The sequence below is a fragment of the Haliotis rubra genome, unplaced genomic scaffold, assembly GCF_003918875.1.
Source record: "Haliotis rubra isolate DU_JTF1 unplaced genomic scaffold, ASM391887v1 Scf233, whole genome shotgun sequence".
NCBI classification, from domain to species: Eukaryota; Metazoa; Mollusca; class Gastropoda; order Lepetellida; family Haliotidae; genus Haliotis; species Haliotis rubra.
The window spans coordinates 83,690-104,674 of NW_025766370.1; the positions used below are offsets into that span (position 1 = coordinate 83,690).

At 38.4% G+C, this 20,985-nt stretch overlaps 1 protein-coding gene across 1 annotated transcript; it reads right to left on the reverse strand.

The window, feature by feature from the left end:
* Nucleotides 1–2,055: 2,055 nt before the first annotated feature.
* Nucleotides 2,056–20,535, reverse strand: LOC124278215 (secernin-3-like). The gene is made up of 6 exons (XM_046713944.1): nt 20,460–20,535; nt 16,781–16,958; nt 10,217–10,404; nt 9,403–9,608; nt 8,007–8,225; nt 2,056–6,591 (listed from the first exon to the last, which is right to left on the reverse strand). The coding sequence occupies exons 2-6, from the start codon at nt 16,937–16,939 to the stop codon at nt 6,083–6,085; spliced, it is 1,281 nt and encodes a 426-aa protein (XP_046569900.1). The 5' UTR covers nt 16,940–16,958; nt 20,460–20,535; the 3' UTR covers nt 2,056–6,082.
* Between the last annotated feature and the right edge of the window lie 450 nt (nt 20,536–20,985).

The window sequence follows — 20,985 nt, forward strand, 5'->3', positions numbered from 1 at the left end:
ACACTTTGGGAATAGTGGCCCACTTTTGGATCGTGCCCAATCCACAAAATGCTCATAACATTCCAACCTTTCATGGCGCTATAGTTTATCATAGGCTTATGAATGTCATAGCTACGAAAGGCTTTGTGTATCAGAACCCTGATGTCTTGATTTATTGGTGACTAACCAGTGACAACCCAGCGAATAGGCTGAATGCATTCTTGGGTCATCAAAGAAATGCATACCCAACCTGTGAAGTATCGACGATGCAGATGTATCCCCGCAGACACCAGACAACACTACAACTACGTCTACGTTTAAGTTTATTGACACCATGGCAGTCACAGCTGACTTATCTTCCTCCAACCAATCAGAAGGCTTGAGCAGTCTTTAATCTTCACCGAAACAAACTTACAGTTACAACAAGCAGAACACGAGATTTGAGTGCCAAATTCCAGTTGCCGTCATGTAAATCTTCAATTACAACACACAACATTCATATTACAACCATAAAGATCATTGGCAAGACAAGTCACTTACCTTGAACTCATCCATATGATGAAATCTAATTACATCCAGTAACTGAATACTGATGTTTATGTGTATCACGGTATCTAAGGAATCTCGACGCTCATGCTGTTGATCACTGGATAGTCTGGTCCAGACTCGATTATTTACAGACCGCCGCCATACATCTGGAATATTGCTGAGTGCGACGTAAACTGAACTCACTCACTATTAGGAATCCCTCATTAATCCCTCATTATGATGGTCAAAGCATTAACCAACAATCACACATAGAACGTTTCACGGGGAGGGCTCTTGTTAACCAATACCCATTGGCACCGATATGGGAGAAACTATTTTAAAAAAGTTATTGAGCAGATTTTTTTTTGCATCATGCTGATTGATCTGTAACAAATGGTTCATTAACTTTATCGATGCTGCTGCTGTCATCTTGATGCACTATCGCTGTTCATCTGCTGTTCATGAGTGAGTGAGTTGGGTTTTACGCCGCTTTTAGCAATATTTCCACAATATCATTGCAGGGACACCAGAAATGGGCTTCACACTAGATAAAAACCCTAAGAAACTCTATTGCAGCTGAAATCTGACAGCAATCTTGCATCACCGAAATCACCGAGTCCTAATTTTCAATCAATTTGACACTGAGCACAAATACAACCTTTGCTTGCTGTTTTCCAGCTGCAGCCTATAAGAAATTGGCAAGTCAAAAGGGAGCTCACGGTAAAAGCCATCATGGAGCTCTGTTCTACCACTGTTTAAAGTCACAACTCCAGCCTACATCGATGTTTTCAAACGAACGATTAATTCTTTGATTGTCAATTTGAATTTAATTACATTACACCTATGATATAAATGGTACAGTAATGGGATGTAGGATGTTATTTCCCCGCTAGTCTACAATCCCAAACCATTCTGATTAATCAAACAAATCTTGAACCATACTGATAAAACGAACACAAACATAAACTTCAATTTATCTAGGAAATAGTTCATCTAGGAAATAGTTCATCCGTCATAAATCCAGAGCTACAGATAACTTTTTGGGTCATTGAGTTATGTACTCGCTTGTGTTCTTCTCAATTGGGTTTCCTAATTTTCCTTTCAGTAACCAAATAAATTGTACTCACCTAACTCAAACTCAATAGGGTATTTTGCCATTTTCCATTAATTGTAAAAATATAATAAAGTTTAAATGTTACTGTTTGTTATTTACATTTGATCTGTAATATGAGAAACGATAAGAAAGACTGCAAGTTGTCAAGTTCATGTCCTGAGTAGAACCTCTTCAGTTATTTTATCTATCCACCGGTACGCAAGCTAAGATTTGACATGTTTGTATGTACGCATGTAAGATCACATTTATTAGGTATTACAAAAATTCAAGTGTACTTGTACGGAATCGACTTAATAGGAATTGAGTTTTCACATAAATATTTGCGTAATTTACGAGATACGCAGCTTATCTGTACCTCTGTAAATCTTTAACCAATTCACAATGATGACATCCCTGATGGCATACACAGAAATAAGAACGCCACAACATTTGAATGAAAATTTCCAGATTCTTGAACGGCTGCTTGTACACTTGACAAGGCGATGATACCCAGCTACGATGATGTTGCGCTGGGAAGGAGCTCATGCCGCTACAGCTACGGGGATGCACAGCATCAACATCAGCACCTATGGAAGTTGTCCTTCCACATTCTATACACAAGACTTGATTGTAGGAGGGCTTATGATGGACTAGAAACAACAAATGTCTACGAAACATATACGATACATAAAACATATTAAGTAATATAAAGTCAAAATGATACTTGCATAAAATACTGGTACACACATTTCTAATATACTTTGGAAATATTCTAAAGAGAAATTCCTGAGAGAAGCTGAAAAAGTATATTTAAGTAGGGAATACCTTAGATAAAAGTAAGAAGGAATCACTGATTACCAAGTGTAAAATAATACTTTCCTAATGACTAGTTGCAAGTGGTGAAATGTGTAGATCACTACAAAAAGGTCACATTGAGATCATTAGATGCAGAATAGCCAATATCTGGGTTACCAATTTAAACCAATTCAATACTGTTGGCTTCAGGTTTTTCTTTCCTTGAAAAGAGTTATTTCCTGAATGTAAAATGTTTCTTAACGAAGATCATGACTTGTATAATGAAGAACACACATTTAAATTAATGTCATTAAATATGGACGTTACCACGATTGTGACAGTAGCTATGGTGAAAATCAAAACAGCAAAGTAAAATGTTGAGATGGGAAACACATATATAATTTGGCTTAGCATCATTAAAGTAAACAGTTTTACACTACGGTGAGCCATACTGCACCAAAACCATGGGACACCCAGTGGAGGTATCACCATGTACACCAACACTGCTGTAAATGAATGTATGGTGACATCTTTAATAAGTACAAGACGTCGCTGGATTTCAGTCTGTGCTAAAGAAGTTACCAAGTCCTCTTCTACAACACGGAGAAAATAACACACAACATATATGAATTCATATGGGGACGACTAGCAACATTTCATCTTTTAAAGATACCTAGAACAACAGTATATAAATGCCATAATATAAGTAGAGGATCTTGCAGAATTTCAATCAGATTACACGGTGAAGCAAATAAGCTTTCCTCTACAACATAAAGAAACCATAACAAACAACACAAATGACTTAGAAATTCACACAAGGAGACACCTATCAAGTCAGTTCTTCTGCCAGGAATAAAACAGTGCATCTTGTCAAGTTACTTTGTGGAAGTGTGCCAATAATAATGTCTAGAAATGTGTCAAACGCTCGAGACTGAATGATACAAGATACAAGGTCTGCCACCAGGGCTGGGGCGGATAATGTGGGATCTCAGGGTCGGGACTGGAGGCCCTGGGTAGCCATAGGTCTAAATGTAGAGGTTATCATTCAGTGATAATAACTGTAAAAGTACATGGTTACACTGAAAATCGACAAGCCACACTTTTTCTTTGAGTTTGAATGTATTCCTTGAGTATGCATGCATTCTCTTGGGTATGCATTCAAGTATGCATGCATTCCTCTTGAGCATGCATGCATTCCTTCAAACTTTTATACATTTGAGTATTGACAAAAGTATCCATCAACTTGAGTGAATGAATGATCAAATCATTATAAGTGTATCTGAACAGTTTCAATAAGGCCCTGGTGCATCAATCCCTTACCATTTCATACGAAACACTGGAGACCCAATGTTGGTATATGGGTAGGGTCAGGTAATTAGAGGATGTTAGTGGGTAAATAAATACTGACTCATCCCAGCCCTAGTTGCCTCTTTCCTTGCTAACAACACACCTCATTGCAGTCCTTGATGCATCATTTTGGGGGGAAATGTCATATTTTTCCATATAGGTTACACATCTGCAGGAATAATTAATGTTTTCATTCTAAAAAATCAAGAATTGAATTATGAAACATTTTAAGTAAGATGCAATGTTCTTCAGCATTTTGATGCATAATGGGTTAACATTCTTAATGTTACTAATGAACTCAGATGCATTCACGTGGGTATTCTGTTAATTTGTGTGAATGGCACAAGTCTGACTGTAGAACTGTCTAGTACATACCCCTTGTATAAGGCGCCCCTCCTTCAAACCCCTCTAATTCTAGGTACGAAAAACATGCCTTATACATGCCGATCTACGGTACATTGCCTGCCTCAGTTCAGCTGCATACAGCTTTGGTCAGTCACAAGATTGGTCTATAAAGTTGTAAATAGCAAAATTCTTGTAAATAATCTCAGTTGTGCATTGTTACATCACACAGTTGGTACTCTTTACCATTTTCATTCCTACAATAAATTATGACTAGTAGTTATTATAGAAAAATATTCAACATCCACATTTAAAGACTTGTAAATGCATCGTACAGTTGACAAAAATGGTCATAAAATGTAATATATCTTTATTAAAGAAATCTCAACCAATAAGATATTAAGAGCCATCTTAAATTATATTCTTATCTGGCTATAAACAGTGTCGTGGTTGAAAACCATTCAAACTGTTGACTATTAGGATTTCATAAAATATTAATTTTCATTACATAAAGAGAACTCCCTTTGCCTAAGATTTCATGTACAATTGTTGAGCTGTTTAATTAATCCAAAACTACGTTCCTTTTAAATACACAATATCATTTAGAAAGTGGTCAAATGTAACACATGTTATATTTGGGATTACACTTTCTCAGTAAAGTGGTTAAAGTTGGCTTCAGTTTCTAGTACTTTTAGGGTTGAGTCCAGTCAGATCTAGGGGTTGAGTCCGATTGAACCCATAATCTCAGTCAGGCACCTAATTGCCAGCACACAAAGTCAGCCGTCTATCCCACTCATCGAAATATACCGACACATTATTTCCCTGCAGCTAATAGAAACATTCTTTTTTAACATTTCAAGTAAAATTACCATCTCTTCGTTGATACCAACAGTGATCGTTATGATATAAAATAGAAAACAAACACAGTTTCCCACAAAAGGGGTCTCTAAAATCTCTATAAGATACCATTCTCACCAAACATACTTACGTTTTACATCCAAGATGGTAACTGCCTGTTGTCTTTTGGTCTGGGATGGCAGCGATTAGGACCCCATCGCAGGGGGTCAGCTTATGTACGAAACATACCATTTTGATACTGATTTTAAGGGTCAAGTTAGGGGGTTGGCTTATCTGTGAGATCAGCTTATCTATGGTAATATACGGTAAAACTACCAGTTGGCTGAGTGGGTTAGATCCCAAATATAACATATGTTACTTTCTTTTGATTGACTTGGATAACAGGATGCTGAAATCATTATTTCAGCTTCAGCAATTTTAAACTGTATCCAAATTATTTGGGGAAATATAGCTGCATGAGCAAACATTGTTTGACACTACTCTCAACACGGACGTGGGGACACCAGAAATTGGCTTGAAACGTTGTACCTATGTTAGGAAATGAACCAGGATTTCGTTATGATACACCATCATATGGCTACAGCACCACCAAGAGCTGTCAGTAAGTTTCACTAACCCTGAAAAATAAGGGTAAGTTGAAACAGGTTTCTAAATGTATCACTGTGTTACCATACCTGTTAAAAATACACATCAGTTAGATGTCTTTCAAAAAGTCATCACTTTTCAGTCTCTGTTGATTAAATATAAAGATCCTTTAATAATCAACATCTTCCTTTTTTCAATCACTTTCTTGTAATGCAGTCTGACGCTTTGATGGTGAACAAGGATGTTTTGAACAATACTTAACCAGCTTCTTACACGCAGTGGGGAGAAATCTCAAAGTGAAACAGGCCGTAGATGCCGACAATTTTGGTGGAACCCACACCGATCATTCCAAGGTCTTAGATGAACCTTGAATTTACTTGATATCAAAACAATCAGGAGATCTTGCAAGCTAGGGGAGACAAGTGCCTCGTACTTTATGGCATCTATGACCAATGGCAACCTGGTTCCTTTGTTGATAGGATTGTCTCCTTAGCTTTTTATAATGATTTCAACACCCTTAGGTTCTGACGACCAGAGTTCATTTACGAATTAAGTTTACTTGTACAAACTCAGTTCCTGTGTCACAACAGTAGGGAAAACACTTGCAAGTTCTGTGAAATTTTTGCCATCAAAGCGTTCAAGCATTTCTTTCATGTCCTCCAGGCATTTCGTCTCTAGGCTTTTCAGATTCTGCAGAACTTCCTTAGCATTTGCATCCTCCGTATCCAACTGTTCACAGAACTGCTTGTGGCCCTTGTGTAGCTCATGCTGTCGATTAACTTGTCCTTGAAACCTTGGGATTCTTCGCGCTGGATCATCTTGGCCGTAGTCAGGAGATTTTGTCTGGGTACCAATGTCAACAGTGTCGGGGGTGAACACAAAGGGCTTGTATACGCTACGCAGAGGGTTGGGCGTTGCTGTAAACCAGTGACAAGGCAGCATGGAGGATTCGGAAGGGGAGAGAACTGACACCTGACTTCCTGTCGAGGTGAACGCACCAGTCATACAGAAACCACTGTCCTCGTCACGGAGGATCTGCATCATCTCTGGGGCGCCAAAGGTACCTGCAAACAGCATCTTTCTTGTAGAGTCATGGGTATCACTGTGCAATATGTGGCTCCATTCCACAAAGTGACTGTAGTACTGAGACTGTCATAGGGGGTACAATCATCCTTACTCTATGACAGTCTAAAATCAATGATAAAGAATGAGTGTTACGATCATCTTGGCGCTACGACTGTCATAGGTCTATGATGAGTGAATGAGTGAGTTTAGTTTTACGCCGCACCCAGCAATATTCCAGCTATATGGCGGTGGTCTGCAAATAATTGAGTCTGGACTAGACAATCCAGTGATCTACAACATGAGCATCGATCTGCGCAGTTGGGAACCGATGACAGGTGTCAACCAAGTCGGCGAGCCTGACCACCCGATCCTGTTAGTCGCCTCTTATGACAAGCATGGGTTACTGAAGATCAATTCTAACCCGGACCTTCACGGGTCTCTATGATAACGAATGTGAGTTACGATCATCCTAGCACTATGTCTGTCATAATTTTACGACAATAATTCAGAGATAAGATCATCTCAGTGCAACAATGATTTTGTGAAATGGAGCCCTGGGCGTAACTTGTGTCACTAACAGGGTGTATGGGATTTTACAAGCTGAATGTTCTAGCAGTATACACATTCAGCTCATAAAAACTTGTATGTCCCACCAATTTCTCACATAACATATTTTGTTTGTGTTGTTCAAAAGTTAATTAGACATATTTAAATCAGACATGTGACATGTTATCATAAAAAGCAAAAGATTTCAATGATGATACTTATTAGGGCTGCAACAAAAACACTATGTGGCAAATATGATACGTATCATGAATATTGGGTAACGAATACGAATAATTATTCACGAATACAATATTGTCCATGTTGACAGTTTTGATTTGTCCCAGCAATAACCAGTGATCTCATGACACTCAAATTTGGTATGTTATCGTTATATTTGACAGTACCATGTGTAGTCTTGGCAAACTAACATGACTTGCACTACTGCAATGCTAGAACATGTTCCATTCTTGTATATCTCACTTTAGGACATAAGGGTTCAAGTAAAACGTGCTCCTTTAAAAAAATCGTAAATATTCGTTAATATTCGGTTCTGGTGACCACGAATAACGAATTGAACTCATGAAGGGCTATGGTTCGATTCACCGAATACGTGAGTGAATCGTTACAGCCTTAATACTTATACATTTTCTCACTGCTGAGTCGCTACATGGCTTAAATAATGCTGATACGGTGTTAAATTTTAACTAACTCACCATGGCACTACAAACTCACAAGTGCCTTTAGTTAGATCTGTCTTCTTATTGGTCACTGATAACAGAGCAGTATTGATAAACGTATTGATGCTTGTTTACCAATCCTGTTTCTTTTGGAAATGTAAGTATGTTTAAACCATCAGACATATTCCTACCCTTTTCTGAAAGTGTCTGTAAGAGCTTCCTTCCCCTCGTGTAGCGATGCGACTTGCAGAGAGCTGCAGTGGCGCCCCCTTCACTCACTGCTGCTGTGAAGTTCAGCTCGCCAGACCCATCATACAGTCCAAGTGTCTTGAGCTCCTCACGAAGGTTAGGGGAACAGAGGTCGATCTTTGTACCGATACTGAACTCGTTAGAGATATTCCTTACCCCTTCTGTAATGAGAAATATCCAGTGGATTGAAATTACTATCACTGCATAGGGTTCGATCCCCGACCTCGTCATACCAAAAGACGTTAAAATATGGTACTTGTTGGTCCCTGTCTGGCGCTTCGGCAATAATGGGTACAACAAGGACTGGTCGGCTCGGAGTCAGTATAATGTGTCTGAGTGGGGTATTCATGCTTCACTGCGGCATGGTATCTCAGTGGGCTAGCACTATAAAACCAGCTAAAGTCTGGGCTAGTACAAGCAGCCGCACATACACATACACACGCATGCACGTTGTCATATGAGCGAAATATTCTCAAGCACGACGTTAAACCCAATTTCAACTCACCTATCATTGCATAGAGCGACATTTCAATGTAGATTCTTACACCATCAAGCTAAAGGTGATATAACCAAGTTATGAGAAGTATATTTACATGGTGGGTTGTGACAAACATCAGATTCACATCAACAACAGCAGGTAACTGATAACATATTGTACATGAATGGAAGAGGTCAGGTAGGGTGTAGCTCGTTTGAGTACCATACAAAGTGTGCACCCTGGGGTTTTTTCATATACTTCCATACATGAAAACATAAACATTCTGTGAAATGTTGATGACAAAAGCAATGAAACCCTAAATTCAGCTGCCATTATGACCCGTTGCAAGCGTTTACTTCTATCATTCACGAAGATGCACATGAACAGTCACAGACGTCAAGAACACACAGGTCCTATCCTTGGAGTTACCTGTAGGGTTGCCATTGAGGGGGAAACAACTACTGTGATAGCGATAGTCTGTTGCAACCAACTATTGCGACCAAATATGGCAATAGTTTTTTTCTCCTCATTTGAAGTCATTTTCCAAATTAATGTATAGTTTATATGAAATAAAAAATAATTGAAGAAGTTTCAGTGTCTTTTAATAACCAACAAGAAACTTGAAACCCAGATCAAGTAAACAGTTAAAGCATAAACTCAATGAAGCTGAAAGTCTGCACCCAAACATCCGTGTATTTTGTGCTGCGCATTTATCAACGGAAGTCAATTACTGAACTATTGATAGTCACACATACTATCGATGCATCAATAGTTTTTCATTTCTACCATCGATGAATTGCTATCGGAGACAACAATTGCATGCCATCGATAGTTGGATGCATCGTTACATCCCTAGTTACCTGTGACATGCTCGGCTGCCCACAATGTCCCTGCAGTCTCCAGCACCCAAGCCTCCTTCCTGTCAGCTATCAGGAAGCTGTTGTGGTACGCCCAGTCCGTCATCCCTGTCTGCTCGCTGCATGGACCCCCTTGGCCATACTTGTCAAGCAGCGACGTCAACACGTCCACTGCCTCCCGTGCTGACATTGCTCGCTCAAGACCAAGTCTGAATAAGATCAGTGTAAGCGAGTGAGTGAATTTACTTTTATGCCGCTTTTAGCAATATTCCAGCAATGTATCACATCCATATTATTGGGATTCGTATTGTATTGCAGCCTCACCATATTGTTACATCTCCACTTGCTGGCCATGCCAAAACTTAGCAAACTCATCACTTGACCACCTGTATTTCTATTGCAATATTGAAGCCCACTTATCATGTGTAGCATGCAGATGCATGGGGAACTTAACGATCCTTTGAAACTTTGATTTGTAAAACATGGGACATGATATTAACCCCTCTTACCATCCCTTCTCATTTACAAACACTGACAAAGATACAAGATCTACCCAATGCTACAAAGATGAGAATCAAAATCAATCATTAGTTGCAAGACAAATAGTATCAGGGTGTAGAAACTGCCCCTACCCTCCATGGTCCACTCAATGCTACAAAGATGAGAATCAGAATCAGTGATTAGCTGCAAGCCAAATAGTATCAGGGTGTAGAAACTGCCCCTACCCTACAAGGTCCATCCAATGCTACAAGATGAGAATCCAAATCAATGAATAGTTGCAAGACAAATAGTATCAGGGTGTAGACGCTTCCACTACCTGACGAGATCCATCCCAAGCAGCCTCTCTGTGAGATCCTCCGGGCTGTTGAGTTTATCCCACACTGCTTCATTCCCGATGCACACTCCGTACTGATTGGCCCCTATCTCTGCACCCCACATCCACGCTGGCTTACTGAGGATCACGGCATGTGTCTGGGGAACCTCGTCGATCTCGATGTAAGTACACTGGAATATAAGTATTACTTTAATGTTCACGTAGCGACCATAAAATTTCTGAGTCTCTTGTTTGGATTCGAACCACGGACCATCCGACTGGACGCCTTGTCCTAATGACTAAAGAGGTTAACCCTTCAGAAAGCTGACAAGATAAAGATGTCAACAGTGGGATGACTCCACACCCTGCAACATACTCCTCCGTCAACAGAAGGCATGTCCTTGGACGCATAGCAGGGTACTGAGACTTTAACATTAACATGCTCAGCCCCACTTGGGCGCAAATGTAGCGGCTGCTAACTTTCCGAGTCTGACAAGGTAAAGATGTCATCTGTGGGATGACTCCACGTCTTACTACATGCACAGAAAACATTCACAGATATATCACAATCAAATGAAATATGCACAGGGCCTAAGACTGGTTGATAATCTAGGACACTGACCGTTTGTCTTCCAAAATTCTTTCAAGATATTTTTCAAATTCAGTCATGATATAAAAGAATGACCTATGAATAACTGATCAAAATCATGAAAATGCATTGCATTTTTTTTCCAGCAAAATCTCTGCAGATAATATTCTAACAGTGAGCTCTTGCTGTGTTAGAGTTCCATGTAATATTGTATACAAGGGCAGTGTATTGACCAAAACACTGCAATACGATGTACGTATTGCAATTTATCTTGCCTCACACAAAATGTTGTTTTCTGATTGATTGAGCGTTCTTCTATTATCTTCAATGTACCCCGCTTACAAGCGAGTAACATTTTCTATGTACCCCGCTGGGAATGACGAACTCATTAAGTACTTCGTAGTAGTAATTCTTCATTTTGAATAACATTGAATCACATATGATGAACTAAACTTACCTATGTTTTGCGAATGCAAATTCGATGGAAGGGAGATAACTCTAAATTTGTTTTCATGTCTTGTCGTCTGGTATTCCATACTATGATCTGATAAACGTGCTTCAAACAGTTCAAAATTACCATTGAGGTGTTCGGTAAGATAAATACGTTGTTCACTGGTTCCTCGGGGCCCATGGGTTGAACAAACAAACATCGAAGGTACATCAGCCCAAATCCCCCCATGAGACCAGTATAATATTAACTCTTTCAACACCAGTCAACCAGAGGCATTTAGTGCCATGACACCGAGTTCCCAGAGACTCTGAGGTCACAGATGAAGCCTATGTTTATGAAGGAAATTATAAGCTTGTAAAACGTTATTGCTACTACATCCCATACACCATTTAAAAGATCTAATCCTACTGTTGATAAATATGACGTTTATTTTTATAATATTATTCAAATAATACAACTACAACTTAAATAAAATAATTTTTTAATGAAAATGCAAGCTTACATTTATAACCTCCCGATAAACCACGAAGGAAGCAAAAACTATGGCGATTATTTTCAATTTGTGACATGTCATAACATGTCCGTGCGTTTTTCTTTTCATATTTTCATTTTTACGTAATCAGAAAATTATTATAAAAGATTTCTTAAATAATATGTATGGTCGCCCTATTTCCCTATATCTGTGGCTTTCTCGCCGGTAACATGACATAACAACGAAAATACCTCCGTTTTGAAGCTTCATGATGAAAACATGGGAGGCTTAATCGCTTGATGTCGGTATCGTTCGAAAGCTCTGAACCTCAACAACATCACTGAACCCTTGCCGAGAGTATTTTCACAGTTGTAAGAAGCTTATTTTATTGGATAAAAATTGGTTTCTAATGACGCCTTTTCGCTACAGTCTGCTTTAAGGGTCGGATTGGTCAAAATCAGACACGTGACATGAGGCAGCCAATCATATTACGGCAATGGATACCGTCCTCGTAAAACGAAAATCTCCAGATTTAGACGAAAGTTTTGGGTAAAATAACGCTATTTTGAACATATTAAGCAAGAAATCGCTACATATACGTAAATTATGGAACCTATTGGACGTATCGTGCTAGGTTATGACCTATGACAAAAATGCTTCATGTACATATTTTCGCATTAAACATCGTGTCCGGCGTGAAGATTGAGGCGTACGAGCCGAGATGTCAGTTGTCAGTGACTTGACTTACATTACATGATCGCACAAAAAGATGGAAATAGTAATTTTATATGTACGTTTGACAACTTTTATGAATGCTGTTGTTGATTTTATTCATTAGTTTATTCAATTTATTTAATGAATTCCTCGAAACATCTTTACTTTGCTCTTTGACAACGTTATTGTGGACCCGCTGCCGAAGCATGTGTCCGAGAATCGTTGTTTTCAATAACATTGCGAAAAATAGTTTATAATTTTAATTCTGCTGATAATATATGATAAATTGAAATTTAATAAGTGTTTTCAGACATTGTGAAATGTGATAGATATAATATATGAATCATAAGTCAGGTAGGTTCCTGAAATTATGTCTGATTTTGACGTGACTACTGCCTGGCCGCTTAAGCGGCCTGCGGTGTCTGGGGACTCATAACGTTGTGGCCGCTTAAGCGGCCTGCGGTGTTGAAAGGGTTAAGAGCTAAAGTGTTTGACAGCTGACACAAAGTATACATGTGGAGTCCATTTTCTTCAAACGTAAGAGAGTATTACCAGCTCTGGTCCGATGCTGCCATTTTGTAGTGATACATAAGGGGAGATAACTATGTGCAGGAAATATCACGTTCCAGATTTTACTGTTTTATCTATCAACTTTGAAAACATCTGAGAATTTATTTCTGTCTGTATTTTAGGTTACACTATAGAAATAGTGAGGAATATTGTTTGATTGTTTTTATCCAATATACCTGAACACAGTAAATAATCTTGTTTGTTTGTTTGTTTGTTTAACACCGCATTCAGCAATATTCCAGTTATACAGTGACGGTCTGAAAATAATCAAGTTGGGACCAGAAAATCCAGTGATCAACAGCATGAGCATCAATCAATAAAAATGGTGTACAACGTCATGTGTCTACCAAGTCAGCAAGTCTGACCACTCAATCCTGTTTGTCGCCTCTTCTGGGCAAGCATGGGTTGCCTTAGACCAATTCTAACCCGTATCTTCACAAGTGGCAAATAATAAGGAAACTTGTCACATTTTGTTTATCCAATATACCTGAACACAGAACAATATCTTTCATCAATATCTTTCTTTTGAAAACCATTTGACAGAATACTGCCGATTCCATGAAGACTTATTGTTTACAAATCATAAACATTTCATTTCTGTTTATCTAGAAGCAAATTCCCAGCAGACCATTATATTGAGTTTGCTTGTTTCTTGATTAAGACTGCACTTAGCAATATTCCAGCTATATGGCGATGGTCTGTAAATAACCGAGTCTGGAACAGACAATCCGGTGATTGACATATCATGAGCATCGATCTACGCAAGTAAGATACAAAGGTTGTCTGTAAATAATCGAGTCTGGAACAGACAATCCGGTGATTAACATATCATGAGCATCGATCTATGCAAGTAAGATACAAAGGTTGTCTGTAAATAATCGAGTCTGGAACAGACAATCCGGTGATTAACATATCATGAGCATCGATCTATGCAAGTAAGATACAAAGATTGTCTGTAAATAATCGAGTCTGGAACAGACAATCCGGTGATTAACATATCATGAGCATCGATCTACCCAAGTAAGATACAAAGGTGGTCTGTAAATAATCGAGTCTGGAACAGACAATCCGGTGATTAACATATCATGAGCATCGATCTACGCAAGTAAGATACAAAGGTTGTCTGTAAATAATCGAGTCTGGAACAGACAATCCGGTGATTAACATATCATGAGCATCGATCTACGCAAGTAAGATACAAAGGTTGTCTGTAAATAATCGAGTCTGGAACAGACAATCCGGTGATTAACATATCATGAGCATCGATCTATGCAAGTAAGATACAAAGATTGTCTGTAAATAATCGAGTCTGGAACAGACAATCCGGTGATTAACATATCATGAGCATCGATCTATGCAAGTAAGATACAAAGGTTGTCTGTAAATAATCGAGTCTGGAGCAGACAATCCGGTGATGAACATATCATGAGCATCGATCTACGCAAGTAAGATACAAAAGTGGTCAGTAAATAATCGAGTCTGGAACAGACAATCCGGTGATTATCATATCATGAGCATCGATCTACGCAAGTAAGATACAAAGGTTGTCTGTAAATAATCCAGTCTGGAACAGACAATCCTGTGATTAACATATCATGAGCATCGATCTACGCAAGTAAGATACAAAGGTGGTCTGTAAATAATCGAGTCTGGAACAGACAATCCGGTGATTAACATATCATGAGCATCGATCTACGCAAGTAAGATACAAAGGTTGTCTGTAAATAATCGAGTCTGGAACAGACAATCCTGTGATTAACATATCATGAGCATCGATCTACGCAAGTAAGATACAAAGGTTGTCTGTAAATAATCGAGTCTGGAACAGACAATCCTGTGATTAACATATCATGAGCATCGATCTACGCAAGTAAGATACAAAGGTTGTCTGTAAATAATCGAGTCTGGAACAGACAATCCGGTGATTAACATATCATGAGCATCGATCTACGCAAGTAAGATACAAAGGTTGTCTGTAAATAATCGAGTCTGGAACAGACAATCCGGTGATTAACATATCATGAGCATCGATCTACGCAAGTAAGATACAAAGGTTATCTGTAAATAATCGAGTCTGGAACAGACAATCCGGTGATTAACATATCATGAGCATCGATCTACGCAAGTAAGATACAAAGGTGGTCTGTAAATAATCGAGTCTGGAACAGACAATCCGGTGATTAACATATCATGAGCATCGATCTACGCAAGTAAGATACAAAGGTTGTCTGTAAATAATCGAGTCTGGAACAGACAATCCTGTGATTAACATATCATGAGCATCGATCTACGCAAGTAAGATACAAAAGTGGTCTGTAAATAATCGAAGTCTGGAACAGACAATCCTGTGATTAACATATCATGAGCATCGATCTACGCAAGTAAGATACAAAGGTGGTCTGTAAATAATCGAGTCTGGAACAGACAATCCGTGATTAACATATCATGAGCATCGATCTCACGCAAGTAAGATACAAAGGTTATCTGTAAATAATCGAAGTCTGGAACAGACAATCCATTGATTAACATATCATGGCATCGATGATAAGATACAAAGGTGGTATCAGAACAGCATCGATCTACGATAAGTAAGATACAAAAGATACAAAGGTTGTCTGTAAATAATCGAGTCTGGAACAGACAATCCGGTGATTAACATATCATGAGCATCGATCTACGCAAGTAAGATACAAAGGTTGGTCTGTAAATAATCGAAGTCTGGAACAGACAATCCTGTGATTAACATATCATGAGCATCGATCTACGCAAGTAAGATACAAAGGTTGTCAAAATAATCGAAGTCTGGAACAGACAATCCGGTGATTAATATATCATGATCTACGCAAGATAATAAAATAATCGAGTCTGGAACAGACAATCCGTTGATTAACATATCATGAGCATCGATCTATGCAAGTAAGATACAAAGGTTGTCTGTAAATAATCGAGTCTGGAGCAGACAATCCGGTGATTAACATATCATGAGCATCGATCTACGCAAGTAAGATACAAAAGTGGTCTGTAAATAATCGAGTCTGGAACAGACAATCCTGTGATTAACATATCATGAGCATCGATCTACGCAAGTAAGATACAAAGGTGGTCTGTAAATAATCGAGTCTGGAACAGACAATCCGGTGATTAACATATCATGAGCATCGATCTACGCCAGTAAGATACAAAGGTTGTCTGTAAATAATCGAGTCTGGAACAGACAATCCTGTGATTAACATATCATGAGCATCGATCTACGCAAGTAAGATACAAAGGTGGTCTGTAAATAATCGAGTCTGGAACAGACAATCCTGTGATTAACATATCATGAGCATCGATCTACGCAAGTAACATACAAAGGTGGTCTGTAAATAATCGAGTCTGGAACACGCAAACCGGTGATTAACATATCATGAGCATCGATCTACGCAAGTTAGATACAAAGGTTGTCTGTAAATAATCGAGTCTGGAACAGACAATCCGGTGATTAACATATCATGAGCAACGATCTACGCAAGTAAGATACAAAGGTTGTCTGTAAATAATCAAGTCTGGAACAGACAATCTGGTTATTAACATATCATGAGCATCGATCTACGCAAGTGAGATACAATGACGTGTGTCCACCAAGTCAGTGAGCCTGACCACCTGATCCCAAGTCTTACGACAAGCATGGGTGACTGAAGACCAATTCTAACCTGTATATTACATTGAGAGCATATAGACTAATCCCAGAATACTGTTTACTCTGTTGCCATATATTGTTGCTATGGATACCTGAAGCTTGTTAGTTGTGTTTTCTTTGGCGGGATAAAACACCACCTCCTGCACCTCCGACTGGGGCCGGTCCGAGTTCTTGCCGAACACCACACAACCATTCTGTGTCGCTGGGGGAAGGGCAACAAACGTGTCACAAGATGGCCAGTGGTGAGACATGGTCTTGTATGAGCATCAACTGAAACAACAACTCATGCTACTCAAAACAAGTCAAGCAATGAGATAACTACCTGCCATGAACGATTAAATATAGCTGTATGAGGGAGTGAGTGAGTGACTTTAGTTTTATGCCGCACTCAGCAATATTCCAGCCATATGGTGGCGGTCTAAATAATCGAGTCTAGACCAGACAATCCAGTGATCAACATCATGAGCATCAATCTACACAATTAGGAAACGATAACATATGTCAACCAAGTCAGCAAGCCTGACCAACCGATCCCGTTAGTCACCACTTACGGCAAGCATGGGTTACTTTAGATCAAGTCCATGTGCAGGGTTTTACATGACGCTTGATTCCTGCGTATTTGACGCAACAATTTTGTAAACGACTCTCAAAATATTATCATATGAGTCAAGCTTGATGCACATTTTATGGGTGGCCCTCACAATTCAGTTCAATAAAATCGATTTGATAAGCAAAAAAAGATATTGTGCGATGATAGTTTGACTTTTACAGAGCTGTCAGATTGTTCCAGAGATTTCAGAGGAGACAGTAATCCTGACTGTTTGAATTGAACAATGCTGTAGTTTCATTTGGTGGTGTGACATACACAGTTACATACTGAGAATGATTAACATAAAGAAATATTAAAATATTCATGACTCCCAAATATTGAAAATGACTCCCAAAAAATATATTTTGAGAGTCACCATGACTCCCATTTTTAAATATCTACCCTGTATGTGGCTGTATGAAATAACCTTTAAACTTCTTATGAGTTATGGAACAATTCTTATGGATAGACAACTTCTTCGTTGCAACAGTGGAGATGTTTAAGATGTTTTAGTGTAGATGTTTGCTTGATAACACTGTTAGCATGTACACCGAAACATCACAACTATTACAATAAAGAAGCTGTCTATTCATAAATATTGTTTCTCTTCATCATACCAGCTTCTAAATGCCACTGAAGGAAGTTATTTTGAGTAGCAGTGTTAGCGAATAGTGTCTGACCCTCTGACAAATCCGGCAGATTCGCAAACGGTCCGATAGAAGTCTACAACCCGCCCGCCCCAGTGTCCGACTGTATATAATAATCACAATGACTTTGACTGAAGTTGTTATATGTGACATGTGTCACTTGTTTGCTGTTTATAAATCTTATGTTTGTTAATAGTTTCAATGCCAATTATAAGAAATGTTAAATCTGAAATGTGTGTTTAATTTTATTCCATGGGTCCTGTGAATTTTCAATGGGTCAGACAGACATCTTACACTTACAGGACCCAATGTACTTTGAAACACCATTCGTGAACACTGGAGTAGTATATGATAAGCATGATAAGTGAGATAAAGTTTTGGGTCACTGATCATGTTGAGAAAAAAGTCACATGTAAACAACGAGGGAACAACGTATGCTACTCAAAACAAGCCAAACAATAGAGGTTAATTTCAGGTTCGACATCAATATGGTCAGAACATGTCAAATGATTGTTTTGTTATTGTTTCACTGAATTTATTGAATAACACATCCACTGCTGGCTTGTCGTTGTAATGGTTATCTAATAATCATATTTATTACCTAATATTGTGATATGTGTTATATGCACCTCCTTGTGGAGTCATTGCAGCCTTAAAGTCCACCTCTCTGACTACTAACAATATAGAAAACTTCTGTAACTCACAAACTTGCAATAAATGCTTCATTCATATGTATAGTAAGCAGGCCTAATATTCAGTATCATGACCTTGAAAGAACAAGCCCTTGAATCTGAAGACCGTTATCTGTGCTATTTGAGCAGGAAATGACATTTTATCATGATGGAAGAGAAGATGTTATATATTTCTGACAAGGTGAGTAGAGTATTGATGATATCATCAATGGTTTCATTCCTGAAATTTTATTGGACAGGTATTTTTTAATTTGAATCATTCCAACTGACTAACAATAAGACATTATTAGTTACACAGTGGTTTTGAAAGGGTGTATGGAAGTGTAAGACCCTTGTTAATTCCGTATTTCCTGGGACGAAGCCTTTCAAAACACCGTGTGACAAATTTATTACCCTGAAGATCTTTTTATTTACCTTATTTTTAAACAACAACATTCAATCATCGGCAGAATGAGACGCAAAACGTTTCGCCATGATTTTTCCTGATCTGTCATAAAGGGAGATAACTCGGGATGGCTTAGTTTATGATAAAAATTATCGAATTTGAAGTTTTGTTAAACAAGTGAAATACAGAAACATTTTATTTTTTTGATAAATTTATTGACACAAACAAATAAGAAATTATGACAACAATTTTATTACTCTGTTTATACTCATAATTATATATGCCAACTCTAAAATTTCGAACCAATCAGCCTTTTGGCAGCCACATTCCATCTAAGGTCAAGGTCATTCGTACAACCCGTGTGATGTGTCACATGACAGATTTGACCGGGTGTACGGTTCGTACACCCGGCAAATCCACCTACATGGTTTGGTATACTTTGGCTATCGACCAATCAGAATTCGACAAATTTATCTAAAGGGTAATAAAATAACATATGGGCCAGGGACGTATGTATATCATCAGAGAAACGCAGGATTTAATCAAAAACAAAATAGTGTGTATAATACCATGTACATACATACAGATTGAAAATGGTACAAATAATTAACACTGCAAGCCACAAAAATAGCTATTTGTATCATTTGATATATCAGAATCGTATATATCATGTTCCATGACATTTTTACTTTGCTGTACTCAATCTTCAGTATGTCAAAGACTGATATTCTTTAAATGTAACTTTGATACCTCATCAATAAGAGGCTAAAACTTCTGAGCATGTGGAATGATTCAGTGTTGGATCCAGTATTGTTTGGGAATTGAACACAAACCACAAGCCTTGGACCCTCATGTACCTTGGATCCAAAATGTATTACTTGTCAAGAGCCACTTGGACTCCAGAACTGATGCAGCAATTAAAACTTTAGAATGGAGATGTGATACACTGGGAACACGAGGAAAACCTGACATTGTCACATCTCTTGAGACATTGCCAACTATATTGGTGCAAACTCATATGATTTAATTTAGTTCTACCAATACGCATGGACATCATATTTAGTTGTGATTTCGCAAATGACGTATGAACTAGTTGAAATAATGTAAACAGATGTAAAATATGTTCATGCAATGGTTATCACTTTGTTCGGCACTCGTATGCATTAAAATATAGACGGAGCATGTATCCGTTCAGGTACAAGCATCGCCTAAGAATAGTACCAGAATTATGTCGGTCTAAAACTGGTTCCAGAGCGACAAAACCGCTCGGGTAGTGTCTTCTGTCATGAACCACTCGGTGTGCTAATAATATTACACCCTAACAGGGCCCCAAATTGACATTTCGCAATGAGTGTAAAACGATCGTGCATTGAACATGATCCTGTTGAAGTCCCTGTGTTGTAGTCTCCTGTTTATTTAGCTTACACAGATGATTATTGTCGGTGTACATGTACTCACGAGGTGCAGAATAATGTGCAGATGAAAAAAATCGTCAGCCCGAGAGGATTTAGCGAAGATGAGATAACTCTCGAGTCCGGAAAAGTGGAAGTATTTCCCTAAACACTAATGCAAACTAAAAGGGCGCTCAGCAAACGTCACATATTTCATCTTTCTAAAACGGTTACTGAAGGTCAAGTGATAATTGCGACGACAATGTCATCAATTTTGTACACATGTACTTTGGTGTCATATACTGAGAGAAACAAATAAAGGATCACAGGAAAATCAAGCGTGAGGGGGGAGTGTAATTGATTTTGTACATGAGGGGGCGCTAACTTTAGAGGGGAAGGGGGTCATTCATCTTGAACACGTAGCTCCTCCATACAAATCATCATAAAATGCTCTAAAAGAATTGTTTGTATTTTTAAACTTACAGCTGGAGAAAATGTCTTCAACACATAGGGTCTGTTGAAATTCGAAATTATTGTTTTCGTCAGTTTTCTGGTAAATTCACCCGATTTTATTCATCAAGACAAAATGTACA